At 47.0% G+C, this 20804-nt stretch overlaps 1 protein-coding gene across 6 annotated transcripts in view; it reads right to left on the bottom strand.

The window, feature by feature from the left end:
- ABLIM3 (actin binding LIM protein family member 3) overlaps positions 1 to 20804 on the bottom strand; it is a 104632-nt gene that overhangs the window by 23956 nt on the left and 59872 nt on the right. For all 6 annotated transcript variants that reach the window (XR_008993487.1, XM_057491069.1, XM_057491070.1 and 3 more), the window contains 3 exons: positions 14921 to 15008; positions 4443 to 4501; positions 1621 to 1692 (listed from right to left, as the gene is read on the bottom strand). Coding sequence is in view for 5 of the 6 variants with exons in the window: in XM_057491069.1 (XP_057347052.1) it covers positions 1621 to 1692; positions 4443 to 4501; positions 14921 to 15008 (219 nt within the window). In the remaining variant the exon portion in view is untranslated. The remainder of the gene's footprint in view (positions 1 to 1620; positions 1693 to 4442; positions 4502 to 14920; positions 15009 to 20804) is intronic.

Raw genomic sequence — 20804 nt, 5'->3', positions numbered from 1 at the left:
GAGCTGCCCTCTCACTGGGGAAACTCTGCAAGCTTTCTCCAGACTTCAGGGTGAACACCATCAGGGCCTGATTTAGTTCACAAAAGTCAGAGAGACTCCTCAGTAGCAGGGGAGACCAGCCAGGGATTAAAGGCATTGTGGCACAGCTATACAGATCCTCACCTTGAATACCCTAGAAACTCTCTTCTGGAGACGTGCTCACTTTTGCTGATGACACTCTTATGGTGTGGGCCCTGAAGCTAAGCTTATTGATCCTGCTGTGGTCTGGCCCTCTTCAGAGCACCGAGGGAATGATCATTTCTCTTGTTCTGGACAGGAATCTTCAATGAGTATGGCCTGTGATCAAAGTCACTTGTCTTTTATGGAAGCCACATGGCAGTACTGATCCATGTGCAGTCAATGACAGCTCTTAAGTCTTTTTTTTTCTCATTTGAAAAGAGGAAGAAAGGAAAGGGAACAGTCCCATCCATGGGCATTATCCTGGGATAAAGGAGGAAACTGGATTTGGGGTAAAATAATGATACAGTAATGGTGGGCAGGGCACAGCCAGGGCTGGCTGGTTAGGGGGCTGCATCTAGACTTCTTATTAAAAGAATGGGTTTCCTGCTGCAGACCATTTCCGCCCCATTTCTGGGGTTCCTGGCCACTTTGCCTTGAGGAAGGCTGAACAGCCTGGAGTCAGGCTGAAGCTGCTGGCCAGCGGCCCCTCCTCTGCTCCTCTCGGGCCTCCAGGCTCTGTCTCCCTGCCTCCTTGAGCTGATTTCTGTTCATCTCTCAGGTTTGCCCTTATATATTTCTTCCTCGGGGTTCTTCTGCCAGTTGATCCTAAATCGCCAGGCCCCTCTGGTCATCTGCAGCATCATCAGAACACCCTGCACTTTTTCTTCCTAGAACTTGCCAGAACTGCGACTGACTGTCTGTGGAATTAGGTGTTCAGGCTGCCGCCGTTCACCAATGTTTTCCAGTACAGAGCCCAGCACTTACCACACAACAGACTCTTGGCACACATTTGTTGAATGAATGTAAGAATCCAAGGGACTTCTGAGATCATCTACTCACCTGTGGCCCTTTCTGCCATATCCCCGCAAATAATGAGTTGTCTGTTTGAATGCTTCTGGGATGGGCACTCAGACACACACGTGGGGCTCCTCCATCCTGGGACTTCTTATGTAATGAGAAAGTGCTTCTTTATCTGTGCAAATCCACTGTGGCTATGTCTCCATATGCATATGGCTTACTCCCCCTTTCTGCCTCGTTATCACACACACTATCTCCACACTGACCTCCCACCCAATACTTACTCTGATCTTCCCTTGTCTCAGTTAAGTAATGGAGAAGGAGGCATCTTGCACTGGTTTGAGCCTTTTGTGGGCCACTGCTGCCTTTGCACTTTCTTTTTCTTGCTCCCACTGAACTGTTTATCAGGCTGCGTGCTCCATGAGGACAGAATCCAGGCTCTCTGCACCCCACTGTATTCTCAGCACCTAGCACAGAGCCCAGCACATGACAGGCATACACTACATATCAGCTGGATAAAAACCAAATGGTCCTTAGAAACCCTTTAGATGCCAGGCCTGGGACTAAAAAAAGGCATTTCAGGGGCTGAAAAGTGATACATACACAGATGACTCGGTTGGGCGACCCAATGCTGGACCCAGGCGGTGAGATGGAAGTTTCTGACGTCCGCCTGTGCTGTGGGAGAGAGGAAGAGAGAAGTGAGAAGCTGCACCTTCCATTTGGTGGGGAGGGCGAGGCGGGGGCCCAGGAACACAGCTCTCCAGGAACACTACCAATTCTGGTAGAAGTACTCTCTGGGTATTCATCCACTTTCTCTTTATTTTCTGCCTTTTTAATCAGTTTCCGAGTGTGAATGAAAGAGAAACACTGTTGGATTTGGCTGTTGGACAGAATGTGGATTTGTGCTTCACATATTTTTAACTGTCTTCTTAGATAAGAAGCTACTCATAGAGCTTTTCACTTTGGGTTATCCCAGTCAGTAATATATTTAGTGTAAATGAATAAAGTAGGTTAATACTCATTCCTTAGCAGTTTGTTTATGCAAAATGTAAAAGTATGTTAAACTTCACATAATTGCATAATATACTAATTCTTTATAGTATATGCATTGCAAATCAATAGCGACTTAAGTGATAAACTTAAAAAAATTTTCTCTGAACAATAGTAATGATGAATAAATGGCACCCTTAACAGAAAACACTGTATCAGTCTTAGTGCATTTAACAGAGTGGCAGCATGTTGCGGTTAAAAAGTAAACAGACTGGGAAGCAAGGACCACATAGTGAACTATGTGATTTTGGGGACCTTAGATTCCTGATGAAAACGAAGGGGCTGGTCATAGGGATTGCTAAATTCCCTTCCAGATCTCTCATCCTACAATCATGCTAAGTGAGGCTATATAGAAATGTTTCCCAAACTGTGGATCATGGACTAGTGGTGGCTCTCAGGAGATGCATTTAGGTGGAACATTTGATAATACTGAGTCATAGAGTGGGAGAGTATAATGTAAGATTCTATTTCAATCCTCTTGTGTAGATCAAGGAAGAAGTCTTAATTTGATGCTAATATACTTCAACAACTTTCTCAGTAATTGCTAATTTCCTCTTTTTTTGAACAAAGAGCAGGCAATATGATTTAGCTGGAATTTTTAAGACGTATTCTTAAGAATTATTTCTTCTATGGATAAAAAAGATGTGGTCCATATACACAATGGAAATTATTCAGCCATAAAAAAGAAAGAAATCCTGCCCTTTTGGACAACATGGATGGACCTAGAGGATATTATGTTAAGTGAAATAAGCCAGGCACAGAAAGACAATCACCATATGATTTCATTTATATGTGGAATCTAAAACCAAAACAAAACAAAATGGGCAAAATAGCAATAAACTTACAGACACTGAGAAGTGATTGGTGGTTACAATAGGGGAGGTGTTAGGGTGGGTGGGTGAAGAGGTGAAGGGGACAAAGAGGCACAAGATCTCAATCATAATATAAAGTAGTCAAGGGGATCAAAGTACAGCATAGAGAACATAGTCATAGTTCTGTAACATCTTTCTATGTTGATAGATAGTTGGGATAAGCATTTAATAATGGTATATATAAAACCAGTGTGATATTGTTTATCAACTATATATAATATATTTATGTATACAAAGTTTTATTTTAAAAAAGGGATTCATTTCACTTTCATTGAATATATTTTATGATTACCTTTTACTTGTGGGAAATAATACAGATTTTTGACTTGGTGATATAAAGTTTTATATGAAAATTAATTTTAAGTAGAAAGTGTTAAGTAAAAAATAGTGAGTTGATTTAAAGAAAAATATTAAACATATAGCGATATAGATAGTACAGAAATACAGCAAAAAACATCAAGGTTGGAGATGGAGAACTGAAACTTGAGAAATGACATCAAAAAGGAAATTGGAAAAAAAAAAAAAGGAAATTGAATGAGAAAAGGAAAATTAGGTCTTCTTACAACTTACATGGGAGAGGCCTTGGAAGAAACAGGGGAAAAAACTAATGGCTCAAAAAAAAATTATGTATCAAAAGGCCAGCTCTTTCGCAAAACTTACATTAGGTGGATGAGATGGCAAAGGAGACCAGGTTTAACCACCTGGTCAGAAATTGTACACCTACATTTTTAGTTGAGACTCTTACAGGTAACTTCTAATAGAGCCCCGGGGGGCCAAGTTGATCCCCAGGGGCCGGGGTGTACAGGACCTTGGACATCAAGTGTTTCCTCAGCGCACATTCTAGGTCTCCCCCACCCCCCACCAGGAGCTGGGCCCCTTCCTGCAGTGCTTGGATCAAGATCCCAGAGTCACAGGACTTCCTGGTACTTGTCAGAGCACAGCAGTGCAGAGGGACACAGGACTGCAGCTGGTCGAGTGTGTGCTTGGGGACGCGGGCTCTGGTCATGCCTGGCTGTGTTATTGTGGACAAATTACTGCCCATTTTAGACCTTGGTTTTCTCACAAATAGAAGATAAAATTCCTTGCCCCATCTGCCCCAATAAACCAAATCAGACAGTGGCTGTGAAGATGTTTTGCAAACTGTCAATTCCTATGACAATATAAACTATTATTAGTAATAAATAACCTTAGGCTGGACAGAAACATCAGCATGCACAGCTCAGAGAGGCTGCCATCTTGGTAAATACTGGTAAAGCCTGACTCAGAGACCCTATGAACTCACATTAATACAGTGCTTTACAGTTTTCAAAGTGCTGTCATATCCAATGTCTTTCTCCCGTCAAAAGCCCCATGATGGAGGTGTTAGTTACTATTAAGGAAATGTAAGGACACTGGCACACACTTGGGAGTGTGCACACTAAGGAATGACTCTCTACTGAAGCACAGTAGCCCCTAACCTGGGTCAAAAAGTAGCTGGTCTGTTATCACTACCAGCTTGCTTACCTTCAACTTCTTCTCTGCCCGGGCTGCATGTTTGCAGATGGGGTGCCAAACCTCAGAACCTAAGGGTCAGGAAAATAACAATGGCTCAGACCCTTCACACCCACCACCTTTTGGAGTTTCTCCTTGTCCCCCACCTCCCATGGCAGCATATGTGCCCTACACAGTAGCCAGGAGGAGCTCTGGATTTTCAGGTTCTCTGCAGTACGGGTTTCAGCCATCCACACACTCTTTCCTTCTGTCCAAATCCTACCCATCCATAAGGTCCAGGTCTCACATGGCATGTTCTTGCAAGGTTCCTTACCTGACAGCTGGGAGTGACTTCTCTCTCCTTTGTAATCCATAATTCTTTGTATTTCTCTCAACATATACAATCTTATATCACAGTAGCTTGTGGATTTATTGCCCCAACTAAATTAGGAGCTCCTCTGGGCAGGAGCTGAGCTTTATTCATTGCTACAGCATCCAGCATGGGACTTGGCTGTTGGAGGAGACCCCGTACACATTTGTGGGGTTAACAGATAAGTGGATGATTGGCAGTGAGTGACACATAGCAGGTGGTCAATAAATACTTGTTGCATGAATAAATGGTAGTGGAGGTGAAATAAAGTGGCAGGCTGTGGCGAACTTCAACCTTCCTTTCTCTTCAAAGACTTGTGGCAGTCCACCAGAGCTATCACATTTAAGGGGAGGGGGTGTCGTGGCGTACATTCTGCTTCAGAGCACTGTCTCAACGTGCTCATTCCTCCAGACTCTTCAAATTTAGTATAATGCAAATGCTCACATTTTATTGCGGGTTGGGGGGTCCAGTTGGTTGGCCCCAAATTCAAGAGGCCAATTTGGAAAGGCATGAGCAGCAGGTGGCTGGTCACATGTTGAGAAGCAGCCCCAAATATTACACATTCTTCAAAGAAGGGACAGGTGTCCTGGATTAGAGGGAAAAATAGGAACATATTATCCCTCTGGTGCCACTCCTCTTGTAACCAGCCTTAAAAGGAAAGGAGCCAGCAAATGGCTGGATTCCTAAGCACCCAGATGGCATTTATTTGTCTGACTTTGTTTTTAGGATATGCCTTCCATTATGGTTTGTTGCCTGGAACCCCGAGGGCTGCAATGCTGGCTAGGCGGCAGGGGGATGGTGTGACATTGAACAATTAGACTTGAGAGTGCGGCAGGCAGAAGATGGGCCCAGCACGAAGAGCCCTGGGTGCTCGGCTCGGCTTGGTCCTTAACACACCCTCCATACGGAATCCAGATCCTGCATCTGATAACGATGAAGTGGGAACTGGATGGTCTTGAAGATGATTTCCACCTCCAAAATTCTAATTCTAGGGCCAGTTTTGTCATTTTTGGGACAGAAATCTTTGATTCTTGTTTGCTGATGTTCTTGGATGTTCCCAGTAATTCAACACGAATTTAGGTCCTTCTAATGGGAAGTGCAGTAGCTCTGAGAGCCCAGTAGAGGGACTCTGGGTCTGTGGCTTGATCCTCGCGATCCTAGGGTGTGTCCACTACCAAGTGGTGGGTGGGGGGCTCTGCTTTGGGGAGTGATTAGAGAGAGCATTTCCGGGTCCTCCCGGGCTGCTGCTGCGTCCACCAGGAGCTGTTTACCACTGTGGCTCTGGCAGGAAGCACATGGTACAGGTCACTGCAGGACATGGATGTAGTGGACACAGATGCCTGACAAGGACATGAGATGGAGCGAAAGAGGCACAGGAAAGGTAAAAGGTCAGGCAGAAGTTCTCATAGGAGGAAATGATGTGTAAAGTGATGGGCTCAGTCAGACCAGACAGTCTCTTTGTGCCCTTAACATGCCTGCTCTGAAATAAAGCTTAGCCACAAACGGCTTCAGCACTATGCATACGGGAAAGCAGTTTATATGAGAAGTGAGGAGGAAGAACAGAAAGGGAGAAAGAAAATAAAATAAGACTTGAAAATAATCAGAAATTTGGGAGTTGGTGGTATATAATCTAAATTCAAGAGGGAAAAATTGGTGGTTGATGGTTAGCAATAAATTTAGGTAAATAAAGGTAACAAAGGTGATTGCTCATGAAGCCCCCTATGAAATCATGGTTGGATGAACTTCTGCCATTAGTCAGGATCTCAACAACGTGACACTGACAGAAAGAAGGCGTCCAGAGTGAAGGGCATTATTCTCTTCTAAGGACTTTAACCCCAGAGTCTAAAATAGTACCTGGCTCACATGTGTTTAATAAAGAAATGAATGAATGACAGGCTGGATCCCACCTTTGGATTTAAAAAAAAGAAGACACAGGGTGGAATTCACCCAGAGGAGGAAGTCATCAGGATGGAGAAGGGACCCAGAATTAGGCCGAAAGGCAGAGTCTTCACCAGGAGAAGACAAAACTTAATGGAGGGGTGGAAATGGCCTTTGGATATTTTAGCACCTCACTGTGGGAAGAAGGGGTTCACTTGTTGGGGTGTCTTATAAAATAGAACAAGGACTAAGGGCAGAAGCTCCAGGGAAGGAAAATTACAACGACCGAGGACTGAATGGGCTCGTGTTCAGAGTGTGCCTCCCGTCCCTGGGAGTATTTATGAACACACTGAGGGGATCGATGCTCAGCAGAGACATTGCTGAGGAGATGCAGAGTGTGGTAGTTACTCTAACGCATGCTCACGATCCCTCTCAACCCCTGGAGAATCTGTTTCCATATGTATTACTATTTGCCCCATCCAATGATCTTGACTAGAATGTAAGTTCTATAAGGAACAGGATTCATATCTGTCCTACCTACGATTCTCAATAAATACTCATTGAGTGAATGAGCAAACAAAAGAGACATGATATTCTATGAATTCCCTAATCTGGGCTCAGAGGTTTGGACAACTGGTATAATCTAGACTCTGATTCAACAGGTATAATTCCAGGTTGACTATTTATAAGTATATTCACTAGATTGGGGTTTGTCAAAGTGTGGCCCATGGGCCACCTGTTAGCCTGGTAAAATGCAGATTCCTAAGCCCCAGAGACCCCCTGAAGTCAACCTCCTGGTGGGGACTGAGAATCTGATTTGAACAATCTCCCTAAGTGATCTGTGACTCTAAACTGGAGAACCACAGGGCTGAATACCAGTTAATGTCTCAAATCTGTTCCTTTGGAATGTAATGGGATAAAGGAAACAATTTTATAAAACAGAACTCTTTAACTTAGAAGAATTCAACCTTTTGTGCTTGCTAGGCTCCTGGTTCCACAAGTGATACTCCTGTCCTCTGAGACTGTCACCCACTCTCCAGATTCTGCAGTTAAAACCTCCAGGATAAGGTACGGACATGAAGGATTAGCTTTTTCTGTATCAGCAGACTCGGAGGTAGAGATCTAATTCTCCAAAACTGTCTGGAGCCGGGTATTAAGGCTGCTTTTAATCCCTAGCAAAGTCAGCATTCATCTTCTCTCTGTCTGGGTACAGCACACATGGAACATTTTGGGCTTATTCAGTATTTGGGAGTCCACCAATCTCTCTGCTGGACCTTGAAATTCAACTTGCCGGGACTTTTGTTTTTGTATTAGTGGAGATTTTAATGCCAAAGTGAGAGCTGGTGCCATAGTCTCCCCAAAGAATGCCCAGCCAGGGTTACAAACACAGCAGAGATTGAAAGTGACCCACCCTAAGGTTCTACTTGGCCAGCACAGCGTTTTTTTAAGGATCTTTGAATTTAAATGCTTTTAGACCCTGCAGGTGCCCAGTGACCCTCCCTGCTGCTCACCTCACAGCCCTTTTCACTCATTAAGCAGCCCTTTGAGTTTTAACCTAGCCAGGGTGCTCTCTTAGAGGAGACTGCTTCTCCAGATTCCCTTTGACTGTAGCAGGGTGAGGTTTCTCAAAGCTGTGTCTTTATGTCAGCAGCATGACCTCTGTGATGTGGACTTGTTAGGATCTTGGAAGGACTCTTTGTAAAACCCAGCAAGGATAAACAAATGCAGTGTGTCTACACAATGGAATATTATTCAGCCATAAAAAGGAATGATGTTACATGTTACAATGTGGACGAATCTAGAGAACATGTCAAGTGAAAGAAGCTAGATACAAAAGCCTACATATTGCACGATTCCATCTGTATGAAATATCAAAAATGGGTAAATCTATAGAGACAGAAAGCAGACTGATGCTTTCTAGAGGCTAGAGGCAGGGGGGGTGCTGAAAAAATGTGTGGATATGGGTTCCCTTTGGGAGGGATGATGACGTTTTGGAACTAGATAGAGGTGGTGGGTGCACAATATTGTGAATGTATGAAAAGCTACTGAATTGTACACTTTAAAGTGGTGGCTTGTATGATACATGAATTTGACCTCAGTAAGCCTGGCCCACAGCAGCTGGACTGCTCTGTAGAGCACAGGACACTCTGCTCCTCGCTGGTCACTAGGGTTCCGAAAGCTGGAGAAGAGAGAAGAGCGAGTCCCTCTGCTGAATCTGACATGCAGTAACAACAGGATCATCATCATTATAATTGTGGACATTGGTAAATCTTCACCAGGTTTCAGGCCACCTGTGCACTCTTTGATGGACTATTCTTAGGGGGTTTGAACGTCAGTTTATTGCTTACTAGTTACATTGTCTGGAGAAACTCTGTGCCTTGGTTTCCTCACTTATAAAATGGGGATGATAATACTATCTGCTTTTTAGGTTTGCTGTGGGGACTAAGGAGTTAATATATGTAGAGCACACAGAACAGGCTGTGCCTAGCATAGTCGCTCAGTAACTGTCAGGTGGTGCTATTGTTATCCCCCCTCCCCGACCAAAAAAATCTACTTGCCAGGATCTAGTTTGAGTAAGGGGAAAGGAGCGATGGAAAACTTGAGGGCAAGTGGATGGTTGTTTTCTCTCCTACTCCTGGGAGCCGGGCTTGAGTGGGCAGGAGCTGTGCAGCATGTGGAGGGCTGGCCAGGCAGCTGGAGCCACTGAGCAGAAGCCTGGCTTGGCTGCCAGTGTGCCCTTCTGGGATGTTGGGCTTGTGCCCAGGGACGAGGGCAACGCAGCAGAAGTGGAAAAGACCAGTTTGTCTGGACCTGACTGATCAAGGGGGCTTGAAGCTTAACAAAGAGGTTACTGGAGAAAAGTGTTTAGCTGCCACGAAGCTGGTTACCATGCAGGATATCAGGCAGGGTGAGGAAAGGAGAACGGCGGGCCTGAGCGAGGTGCTGGCTGACGCATGGGGGCTGATGGCTGCGGCTGCTGACAGGACGGTAACTAAGGGTGCTGAGGGCTCAGTCTGCGTCAGGAACTAATGATCTTACTGTTATTATTATATAAGAGAGTGCCTTTGCCAGGCCTAATGCTATATACTTCATAACATTTATATACTTAAGTAAAAACTAATAATGAAACCAACATTTGCTGACCACATGTGGAGAGCCCTATGCTAAGGGTTGTTAATAATGATGATAATATTGAAAGTAGCTGGCATTTAGCAGAGCACGGCTGTGCTAAGCCTGTACCACGCATTCATGGTGATCCTCACACCAGCCCGGTGAGGAGGGCCTATTGTTATCCCTGTTTTCAGGTGGGAAAATCGAGGGACGTCTAGGGAGCCTAGATGCCTTGCCTGCCGAGCAGAGCTGCCTCCCTGCCCTGGCCTGGATGTGGTCAGCAGACCAGGCTCCTCGGAGTCTCTCCAGCCCTTCTCTGCTGACCCTTGCAGGAATGCTGCCCTTCTGTCCTGTGAGGGCCGGGGTCTGGCCGTGCCCTCCTTCCCCAAACATGGACGCAGCCAGTCTGGGGCAGAAGTGGTGGAGCCACACACAGAAAGAAGCAGGGAGCAGAACCACCTGCTGCCCTCCACGGGCCCCTTCAACCCAGCAGTGCTGCTGCCCGACGCTCCTCAGTTCTGAGAGTGGATGAATACTCTTCTGCCTAATGTTGTTTCAACTGGGTTTCTGCCACCTAAAAAAGTCTAGACTAATAAAATATCTCACTGAACTAAAACTTGAGTATCTGATAAGTTCCTGGCTTGCCCAGCAGGCAATTTTGTTTCCCAGAAAATAGAGGAAGCAACCAGGGAGATTGCTACTCCGGACCTAATTCTGACCAACATGGACAAATTGGCTGGTGAAATGGATGTGACATGTAACTGGTGAGAAAATGGCACATCATCTTGAGTTTGAGGTGGCCTGAGAAGAGGAAGTTGGAAACAGACTTTTAAATACAAACTTCAAGCTACTCTGCTATAATATTTTCTATTGGATTCAAGATGTTTGGTAACCCTAAAAATCTAAAAAAAGAGAAAAATTACAGCTCATCAAAAATTAAAATGTACTCTATTTAAAATGAAATATGCTTAGTAGAATCAGACGTTAGGAAATACCAGTTTGGTACAGCAACAGGCTATGTTTGAAGAGTCTAAAATTATGTAGCGGGACTGAGAAAACATGAGATCTAAAGTTTTTAAGCATTACTCCTACAACCTAAGCTGTCAGTAGGTAGACAAATTAAAATAACAATGCTAAACTACAAAATTACAGCAGCCAGCATTATGCTTGAGCTTCTTGAAGTGTGGTTTGTTGAGATGCGGAGATCACAACTAATGGCTGGCATTCCCGGCTCTGTGACACGGCCTGGTCCCTCTCTAATATCTCAGCTCGGTGCACCTCTTAGAAGGTACTCTTCAGAGGAGATGAAGCTCTAGCCGAATCCCACCAGCATCCCCAGCTGTTTCACAAAGACACACGTCGTCCCGGTAGCAGGACCCAGTATCCTTTGAACTAAAAACACTGTGATCTGAAATAGACTAAATTCTGTAAGAGAAGTGTTTGGTGTAATTATCAAAGCAAGCTTTCAGGGCTCCACTTGGGATTTGCATTAACAGAACGAAGGCTCTTCACTGTATTTAGGGGCACAGATACCTATGAAAATGTGATGGAAGCTACAGATGCTCTCCTTGGAGAAACACACCTACCTGCACACTTTGGCAAGCGTTTTCTGGGTATTCATTGAATTCAGAAGGACAACGATAAACCACAGAGTAAGAATGCTGAGAATAAATGGAAGAAAACTGCCTTAAACAAAGCCCAGCAAGACAGAGCAGCCAGCACTGGCCCAGGAACATAACCTCTCTAAACCTTCTTGTTCTCTGAAATGGAGATATTAAAGGCTTTTAGCGCACAGGGTTGTTCTGAGGATAAAATGGGATACTGCTTTTAATAGTTCAGTCCAAACCCCCCCCCACAAAAAAAACCCTTAGCACTACTGCTTGACACATAGTATGTGCCCAATATTAGCTGATGGCATTGTATTATTATTGCTATTATTACTATTATTATTAGTAAGACCTGTAATTTATTATAATACTTTCCTTAGCAGAGCAAGGTTTGTCCTAGGATTTCATAATCAATTTTCTGTCAGGTGGATTTTAGTTAAATATACAAATGATAGCTGAGATCTCTTAAAAAATGTACAGCTGAATTCCTGGTCCAGTGTTATTCTCTGTCTCCGGTTCTTGGAATAGGGATGTGCTTAGTGTAGACAGAAGGAGAAGAAGAAAAAGAAAGGTATCATTCCTTTTTCCTGAATATGGGCATATTTAGAGCAAGAGCAAACTCTATCTTATGAACCACATTTTGGGTTTAGAAAAACTCCCACCAATCTAACAACTGTAACCTTTGTAATTTCAGTGTAAGTTTAGCCCCAAACCTGTAGCATTTTGGCTATTATTTTGCTGCATGAAATCAATGACCTGATTTCCTGGTGAAGACCAAATGAAGGGTTTGGACAACAAACAGATTAGAAATCTGGCAACTTTACAAAAACAGTCAAGAGACTGACAGAAAACTTGCTCTTGTCCCCAGGAGCCCTAGAAGTTCTCAAGCAGACAGATGTTGGACTTCTCCCAGTTACAGCCCATTGGAAAACCATCCCATAGTAATTAAAACACAGACAAACTAACTAAAAGGACTTCCCAGGGCCAGCTGGCAGTCCCTTGCTGTGTCCTGCCATAAGCTGAGTAGGTGGGGTTTGTAGGCTCTCCAACCGTCTCTTTCTTATGTTGCTTTATGGGGCACTTCACACCTTCACATTTATTCTCTCCTCTAATATTGGGGAGTTCACTTGCTCTCTGTATATATGACGGCCTTCCTCAGTTTCTCTGCTATCTAATGCCTCCTCCCACGGGGGGACTGTGCACCTGCTGTTTTCTCTGTCTCCATACTCGTCTTTCCCCTCTTCATGCCTCACTCCCTACTCACTTTCAAGATCCTGGCTTGAAATTTTCCTTCTTCAGCAGAGTCTCCCTGGCCTCCCAGATGAGATCAGGAGCCTTGTAACACATTCCCACTGTCCCCAGACTTCCCCTGCACGGCACTCGGCACAGCTCGTCACTGAATGTTTACACGTCTGTTTGATTAAAGTGGGTCTGCCCCTCCTGACAGTAAATTCCACCACAGAAGCAAGCACCCCGGCAGGGTTCCTCTCTGAGCGCCCAGCATATCACAGAGAGCATGGCCTCAGTTTGAGTCCATGAGTGAGAGACAGTGTAATTACCCTCCTCTGACAGGTGGAGGAAGAGACCCAGAGAAGGAAGCTCACTTCTCAAGGTCGCAGCCCATTAGTGGAAGTTCCGGCACTTGAATCCAGGGGTCCTGGCTCTCAGCCAGTTCTTCCCAGTCCTGTGCATGGGAGGAGAGTTTTCTTACATTTCTGGGGAATGTCACCTCACGTCCTGGTACCCCTGCCCAGGGAAGGCCATCCCAGGCCCAGCTCTCAGTGGCAGCAGGACCTCTCTGGTGGCTGCCACTCCTAAGTCACCCACACGCTGGGTCAGCACGACTCCAGCATGGGCCCTTTACTCCAGGATCACTCAGCAGCCTCTGAGGCAGGTCCCTGAAGGCCCTGCAATTACTCCCACTCTCCCAGGAGCCGGGAGAGCAGGGATGCGGATAATTAAGGAGGAGGGTGACAGGCTCTTCTTCTTCACCAAGAATATCTCCCACCTCCCGGAGGCATTTCTGCTGTGCATTTTGTTTGATTTTGCACTCTGGCTCATGATCACAAAGCTAGTCATTTCACTGCTTAGCTCTCTCAATATTCTGTAAAGTTCTGGTCAAAAGCAGGGCGTGGAAGACACATGAGGATATGAGCTCTGCGAGGCCAGGGAACTTGTTGGACCTGCTCACTGCTACACCTCGAGCTATTAGGACAGCACCAAGCCCACAGGCGGTGCCCGATGGGTACTTGTTCAGTGAATGAACTAAGAGCTTCCCAGGAGTTCTTCTGGGGGGCTGAACACTGCCTTGGCCCAAGGCCTGGCCTGCTCTGCCCCTGCCTACCTCCCAGCCTGACCTCTGCACAGGGCCATCCCTGTTCCTCTCTGTCTCCCGCTCTTGCCATTTCTTTATCCACCTGAGCCCAGCAGATTCTGTCCCCTTGGGTTGGTGCACCACAACCGTCCTGTGTTTGCCCAGTTACGCACACTCACTCCTGGATCTCTGCTCCCACCCCTCCTCAGGGAGCCTCCCCTGACATCCCCACACCCCATGTGCTCGCACAGCCCCGTGCCTCTCCCAGCGTCAGGCTTATCGCATGACAGTCATTTGTGTCCTTGCCGACCATGTCTGCCTCCCACTGGGCTGTGTGGCAGGGCCCTGGCTGTGGCTGGACTCACTGTGGACACCTGGGGAGAGCCTGCACATGGTAGGGGCTCAAGAAATATTTGTTGAATGAATGAAAAAGTGACTGAAAGCTGGCTTTGGCAGCTGAACTGTTGGGTTTGTTCAAGCCTGGAAACGCAGGTTGAGACTTCAGTAAGAAGGTCGTAACTGCTAGGCTGAAGTGTTCCTACCTAAACTGGTGAGCAGGGAGGGGGCCCTGAAGACCCCTCAACAGGGCTCTGCCAAGAACACTGGGATGCCCCAGGATGGCTGCCTGGGCAGAGGACTGAGCACAGCACTGAGACTGGTTAGGACACTGTTGCAAGAATCCTGGGGCCAGAGGGCTGGTCCCCAGGAAGTGGCAGAGGAAAAACAGCCCTGATCTGCTTCTCAGAGACTGTTGGTTCCTTTCTGTCCCTTTTTGTGCATCCTGAGAGCCTGTGAGAAGATCCAAGCAGCAGCCTGGTGTGATGATCTGAGATGTGGGGGGAGGGATGGGAGAGGGAGGTGGCGTAGAGGCTGCTGTGCTGCAACCCAGACACACTCTGCAGCCCAGGCATCCCTCTGAGGCTCTCTGACCATTTGGCCTCATTCAGCTCAGCTCCCACCCCCAGGCAGAGCCTGGGGAGTCTTGCCAGAGCACCACCAGGGAAGCAGGCCAGCCAAGCAGCGGGTGGAGGCGCACAGGGACGGAAGGCAGATTACATGTCACTTCATATTAGCTACACCAGCAACTTTCCTGAACCACCCAGAGAGGGCAAAGTAATTGCAGTTTTGAGGACAAGCCAAAAGCAAAGAAAAGCTGAAATGGAAGGAGACGGTCTCTCCTTCACAGTCACGACCACACAGGACCGCCTTACAGACGCTCAGACTTGCTGACCTGTGAGGTACATCTCCTCCCCTTCGGTGAACATCTGGTGACAGCGCACACACCTGGCACAGGTTGGGTGGTAGTGCTTCCCTCCTGCCTATGGGAATAAAAAGAAGTGAGAGGTCAGAGACGGGGCTGCTGTCCAGTGGGGGCGGGCTGGGTTTGAACATCTCCTGGGCACAGTGTTGCTGGTGTCTTCATGGCCTTTAGGTAGGTTGGGAGTCTACCTGGTGGGGGGAGGCCAGAACTATCTAAAAGTCTGCCCAGGGCACTTGGTGCCTCCACACTGTGGGTCCCTGACGTGAGTTCAAGGCACTTCCTCGGATACCTGCACTTCAATTCTGGTATCAGAAGGGCCTGGAGGCCGCTGGCTCCACTGCATTTCCTGATGAGGAAACAATCCCAGCGTGTCCCCAAGAACGAGGCCCTTTCTACTCATGGCACATGGGCCTGGGACTTCATAACATTGGATCAATGAAAAAAATGATCTCCTTTCAATCCTCTATCAATTCTTCTGATTTTTTTTTAAAGAGAAAGTACCAGACTGATGTCAGTGTGTCTCTAATATCTAAAACTTACTACTCAATCCTTTCAAGAATGAGAACAGGTCTGAGGCATGGAGCCTCCATGAGCAGTGGAACCTAGCTAGAACTGTTCTTACTTTCTGTTCCTGGCAATATGGCAAGTGATCCTGGTTTTCCTGTTATGTTATATAAATGTTCTTACATGTGAGAACTTAAAGACAAATTTAAAGTATTAGGTAAGAGTGCTACACAAGGTCACAGAGATGACAGAACTTGTCAGAGTGGCACGTGAAGGACAGACTTTAAGGGCTCAGTGGACAAGTAATGGGCCCCACAAAACCAGGTCCTGAGCCTCTGCCCCAGACCAGTGCCAGGACTGCATCACCTGGGAGCCTGCACCCCATCTCCAGCTCACTCCAGTCTGGCTTGGGTGAGCCTCCTTCACTATTCCCGTTTTCCTTCCCTACAACTATTTCAAGTAAAAATGGAAATGATTTGCAGCTGAAAGTACTTTTATAGGGGCAGAAACAGCCCCAGTGAAGATTAGGCCTCACAGTCTCCCTGGAAGCCAGGAGCAGTGCTGGAGCTGGACCCGTGAGGGCTGGTCACCAGCCCAGCACTTACTCCTGTGCCCACAATCCTGACCCTACAATCCCAGCCAAGAGGGACTGGCCCTTCAGTGGTGGCACCTGAATTTCTATGTGGGAGGAGCTTGGCACAGTCACTGGGTTGGAAGGAGGGGATTATTTTGAAGGTATGTCTTATAGGTGATGGCAGGGCTTTTGAGGGGATATGCCTGGAGGGAATTGATGGACACTGGTGACTGTAAAAGGTCCCTTCCCAAACCGTCACTTTCATGCTAGTGAGTTCCTTCTAAATAAAAAATTATAACTGCATAATGCTGAAGGTCTATTTCAGAATCTTTTTGGAAGGTGGCAAGAATGGGCTCGCCTATTCTGAGGATAGTTGATAGATTATAAAAACTTAGCAAGAATGTAGGAAGGGCAGATTTTTAAAAAAGAAAAAAATTCCAATATCCCTTTTTTTCTGTCTTGGTTGCGTGGCTCCACCAATGATAAAATGTTCTTATCGTCATCAAAGCAAACTGTGTGCAAACTTTGGAAGAAGCCTGCTATTTTCCCAAGCTGAGATAGTGTGGGACTGATTCGCTCATACCCTGAAAGGATAATCGGTTTAATTAGTAGCCTCTTCTTACTTCGTGTCTCTTTATCATTTCAATTATAGACCTGTTTTCCAGGATGGCAATAGCACCCCGGCAAAACTGAAGCTTGGTGTCTTCCTCCACGTCCCGCCCCACCGCCCCGCTCCAGCTGAACGAGGCCGTGCACCCATCTCAGCAACGACTTGAAAACAACCTGAGGCAGGGAGGCTGCCAGGGCAGCTGGCACCCGCCGGCGGACACCGAGTCAGCAAGGAACGGCGAGACACTCATCTGTTAACAGACCTAACTCAAGAAAGTTGCGAAGAAAAATGGGGCCTTATTGTTGGGGCCTGAGACCACAGTGAGGTTAGGAAAGGTGGCCCTGGGACACCGGGCCTGGGGCTGTCCTTGGTGAGGACACAGACTGAGGAGGAGCGAGGAGGGCCGCTGGCTCTCGGCGTGCTGAGCTTGATCACGGGGAAGGGTGGCCAGGCGGCCTGGGGAGGCAATGAGGAGGGGAAACGGGACTTAATTAAGTGCCAACTCTGCACCAAGAAATGTACTGGGAGCTGTAGTGGGTGACTGTTATTTTGGCCTGGCCAACGTCCTTCCCCCTCCTTCTAGAAACAGCATCTGGCCTCCCCTGGGTGGGCATACATATGCCCCTCGTCAGTGCCTGTGGTTAGGGGTCACCCCACCAACAGGCCACCCCAGCTCTGTGGTCACGGTTATTGGTCTGGAGATTATCCGGTGAGAGCCAGTCCCAGGATGTTCAGTGAGCTAGCAGAGAAGAGAGGTGGTTCTTCCATTTGGGATGCTGGCTAATAGGATGTAAGCTAGGGGTGTCCAACTTCCCCTCATGCAGGACAGTCTTCCTGAGAATAATGGCCCACAGAGAAGAAAGTGGAGACGCCCCCAGTGCGTTTGTTTGGGTGCTGGATCCAACGGTGCCTGAAGCCAGACGTACTTCTGGGCTTTGTATAATGGGAGCTGATAAATTTCCTTTTTTGTCCAGACCCACTTAAGTATAGTTTCTGCACCAAAAAAGGCCTGAATAACTGCAAAGGAGAACACACTCCTGTGTGTGTCCTCTGCTCCCTCAGATGACTAACACACTCATAGCACTTGTGACACCAGATGTGTGGGGGCCTTCGTCACACCAAGCAGTTCTCTGGGACCACAGCTGGTGTCTTACAATTTAACTCAATTCTGACACTACCTACTTGGAGACAGCACCAGACCCCACAAGTTAAGGGCTCAGTCCCACAAGACTGTCCCCCTTTCCCCTCTTCAGATGTCGATTGTCAGTCCCAGGTTGTCATGTCACCTTACTTGGGATCAACTGGCTATAAATTGGGGTTCCCACAACCCCTGAATTGCGTTCAATTATTTGGTAGAATGGCTCACAGGACTTGAGGAGACACTTAAATTACCAGTTTATTATAAAAGGATATGATAAAGGATACAGAATATCCTGTCACCCAGGAAATTCCAAGGGATTTAGGAGCGCTGTGTCAGGAACTGGGATGAAAGATCAAATAATAGAACGACTTTTATCCTACTTCTTTTATCACTTAGAAAGTTACCCAGATTTTAGAAGCTCTGTGCCAGGAACTGGGGGCAGAGACCAATATATACATTTTCTATTATTTCACACTAACATATCCATCAAGAGTTAAATAACAGTAGAATTCTCCATTGATAGAGAAAGACACTAAGACTGCGAGAAAGTGACGGGCTTAAGGTTTCACAGACAGAAGCATTAAAACTGGAATCCAAGTCTGTCCCTGAGTGGCCCCACACTCTAGGCAGCCATGAGAGAATGCAGGAGCCTGGACTCCCAGGCTATGGCTCCGTCCCTACCAGATGCCGCATGTGACCCTGGAGAAGCAGCACATGCCTTGGGCTCACTTTTCTCATCTGTGAAATGGGGAGGGTCAACCAGCTGACTGCTAAAGGTCTTTTCCGGCTCTAAGAAAAAAAAAATCAATACATCCAAGATGCTAATGGAGCCTCATACAAATGGACTCAATAGAAACCCTCTCCCAACAGCAGCCAGGAGGAAGAGGCACCCACAATGCTGAAGGAAAGTGACATACGAGGAAAAGACAGCCACAGGTGACACAATCTCAGAGCAGCTCTAACATGCTGGGCAGCTTCCCATCTGCAGCTCTGTGTGTGATCCAAGGTTTACCTTCTGGAAAGAAAAGCCTGCTGTGATGATCTCTCATCCTGCTCACCTTTACCCCCACTACAGTGGGGACACCTCTCCCCAACATTCCTGCAAACTCCACAAACTTCTCCTGAAGGTGACCTTCCCACACACCCCACAGCTTTTTCTCAGTCAACACGGTCCGTGACTGCCCTGCAGGACCTCACCAGCACTCTGATCTCCCCTCTTCTCTGGAGCTGTCCCCTTCCTGTGCCACCCCAGCCCTGGACCCAAGCGCTCCTCCCTCGACTGGTCTTGCTCTTTGCGACACCTCCTCAGCCCACCAGCAGCCCAAGGCCACCTCCGGCCGCTTCCTCTCTCTGTCTCTCCCTGAGGTCCTGATGGTCTCCATGGTGCTGGTATTCACATCCTAGCATTTTTTTTGAGATTTGTTCCTGAACTCTGCTCTACATGTCAGGCTGCCTTCTTGAGACTTTCCTGGATTTTTTTTTTCCCCTGGAACTTCAATCCCAACCTGTCCCAAAATGAACTCGCTGACTTTCTGCCGGGATCACCTTCTTCTCCTGCCCCTTCAGCTCTGCAGATGGCGCCGCCGTCTCCTTCCTCTCACCCAAGCTTGACACTTCAGCACGACTGTCGGCCTCTTCTCCGTCCGTCCTCATGTCCGTAGGTTGTCCCACAGATGCAAGGCGTTGGGACCCTACTCCCATGACCTTGGAGATGGGGTGGTTGCCTCCCTACTCAGCCCTCCCAGTGGGATCACGGCCTCCTCACTGGTTTCCTGCTCCCAGTTTCTTTACTTCAAACTGAGCCTGTGTACGTGATGCTATCCCCTCTGAGGTGCAGCTCTAAGCACACCACGTCTGCTCGGTCTTGCCATGGTCCCCCATGGCCCAGTGAATTACCTACGTTCAAACTCCTCTCCCTGGTGTCAGGCCCTTGGGAACCTGGGCCCAACATCCTACCTGTGTTGCTGTTTCATGCCTTTTTCTCCACGCTGCACTCGAACTGCTTCCTGGAAATGCTAAATAGTTTATCAGTTCTATGCATTTTTCTTATTCTCTTTGATTTCCTACAATTTTTAAAAACATAACCTTATGTTGCTCCTAGGTTTAAAACCTCCAATGACTTCCCATGGCACTTACTATAAAATCCACAGTCCCAAACAGATCCACAAAGCCCTATATGATATGCCATATGTGATACACTCCATCATCTCCTAGCTCCAAATTATATACTTCAGTTACACTGGCCTTTCTCTCTGTTCTCTGCATGGGTCAAGGTCATTCTTATGTTAGCTCTTCACATGACAGCCTCTTTCCCATCCTCAGGGCTCAGCTTCAAAGGACTCCTCAGAAAGTGCTTTCCTGGTTGCTACCCTCTCTCTGCTGAGCCTGGATGTGGCTGTAGAATTCTCAGCAAAGTGCAGACTCCAGGTATATGATCAACTAGCCAGATTTGTCAGAATGGTTCTACTCACAAAAGCTGACCCAGGCTGCTGTAGCCCAGTCAGATGGGAAAACAAGCCGAGAGGCGAAGATACTCACCCAGTATCTGAGCATGAGTTAGCAGTTAATATTACAGCCTAGTTGTTCTACTCTTAGGCTGTTGTTTTTCCTTTGCACCAAACTCTTTCCTGTTGCTATTTCCGCAAGGTGGGTGGTCCCAAAGCCTAGGAAGACAGTTTCCTGGGCCTACAGGGTGTGGGTAGGAAGTCCTGGAAGGCCAACAGATAAGGTCTTAGGCAGGGGCCCAGCCAGGGTGCTGCTGGCTGTCTGTCCCTGGCGGAGTGAGCTGTGAGGGAGGTGGTGAGAGTGTTGCCATGGCGATGGACTAGCCAAAGAAGGGCTCAGGGAGCAAGCTGCTAGACAAGCTCATCCTTAAATCAGCACATTACCAAGTGCTTAAAAAATTTTAAAAAGGTTTCCATCCTCCAGTAGCATTAGGAAGAAAATCATAATTGTCATTCTCCAGTAATCCATCTGGATCTGAATCTGGAGAGGAAACTGATATTCCCAGCACCCAGCACTTCCT

Source organism: Manis pentadactyla, chromosome 13 (assembly GCF_030020395.1).
Source record: "Manis pentadactyla isolate mManPen7 chromosome 13, mManPen7.hap1, whole genome shotgun sequence".
Classification (NCBI taxonomy): domain Eukaryota; kingdom Metazoa; phylum Chordata; class Mammalia; order Pholidota; family Manidae; genus Manis; species Manis pentadactyla.
Note: the sequence above shows the minus strand (reverse complement) of the source record. Positions and strands in the feature narration are given on the sequence as shown.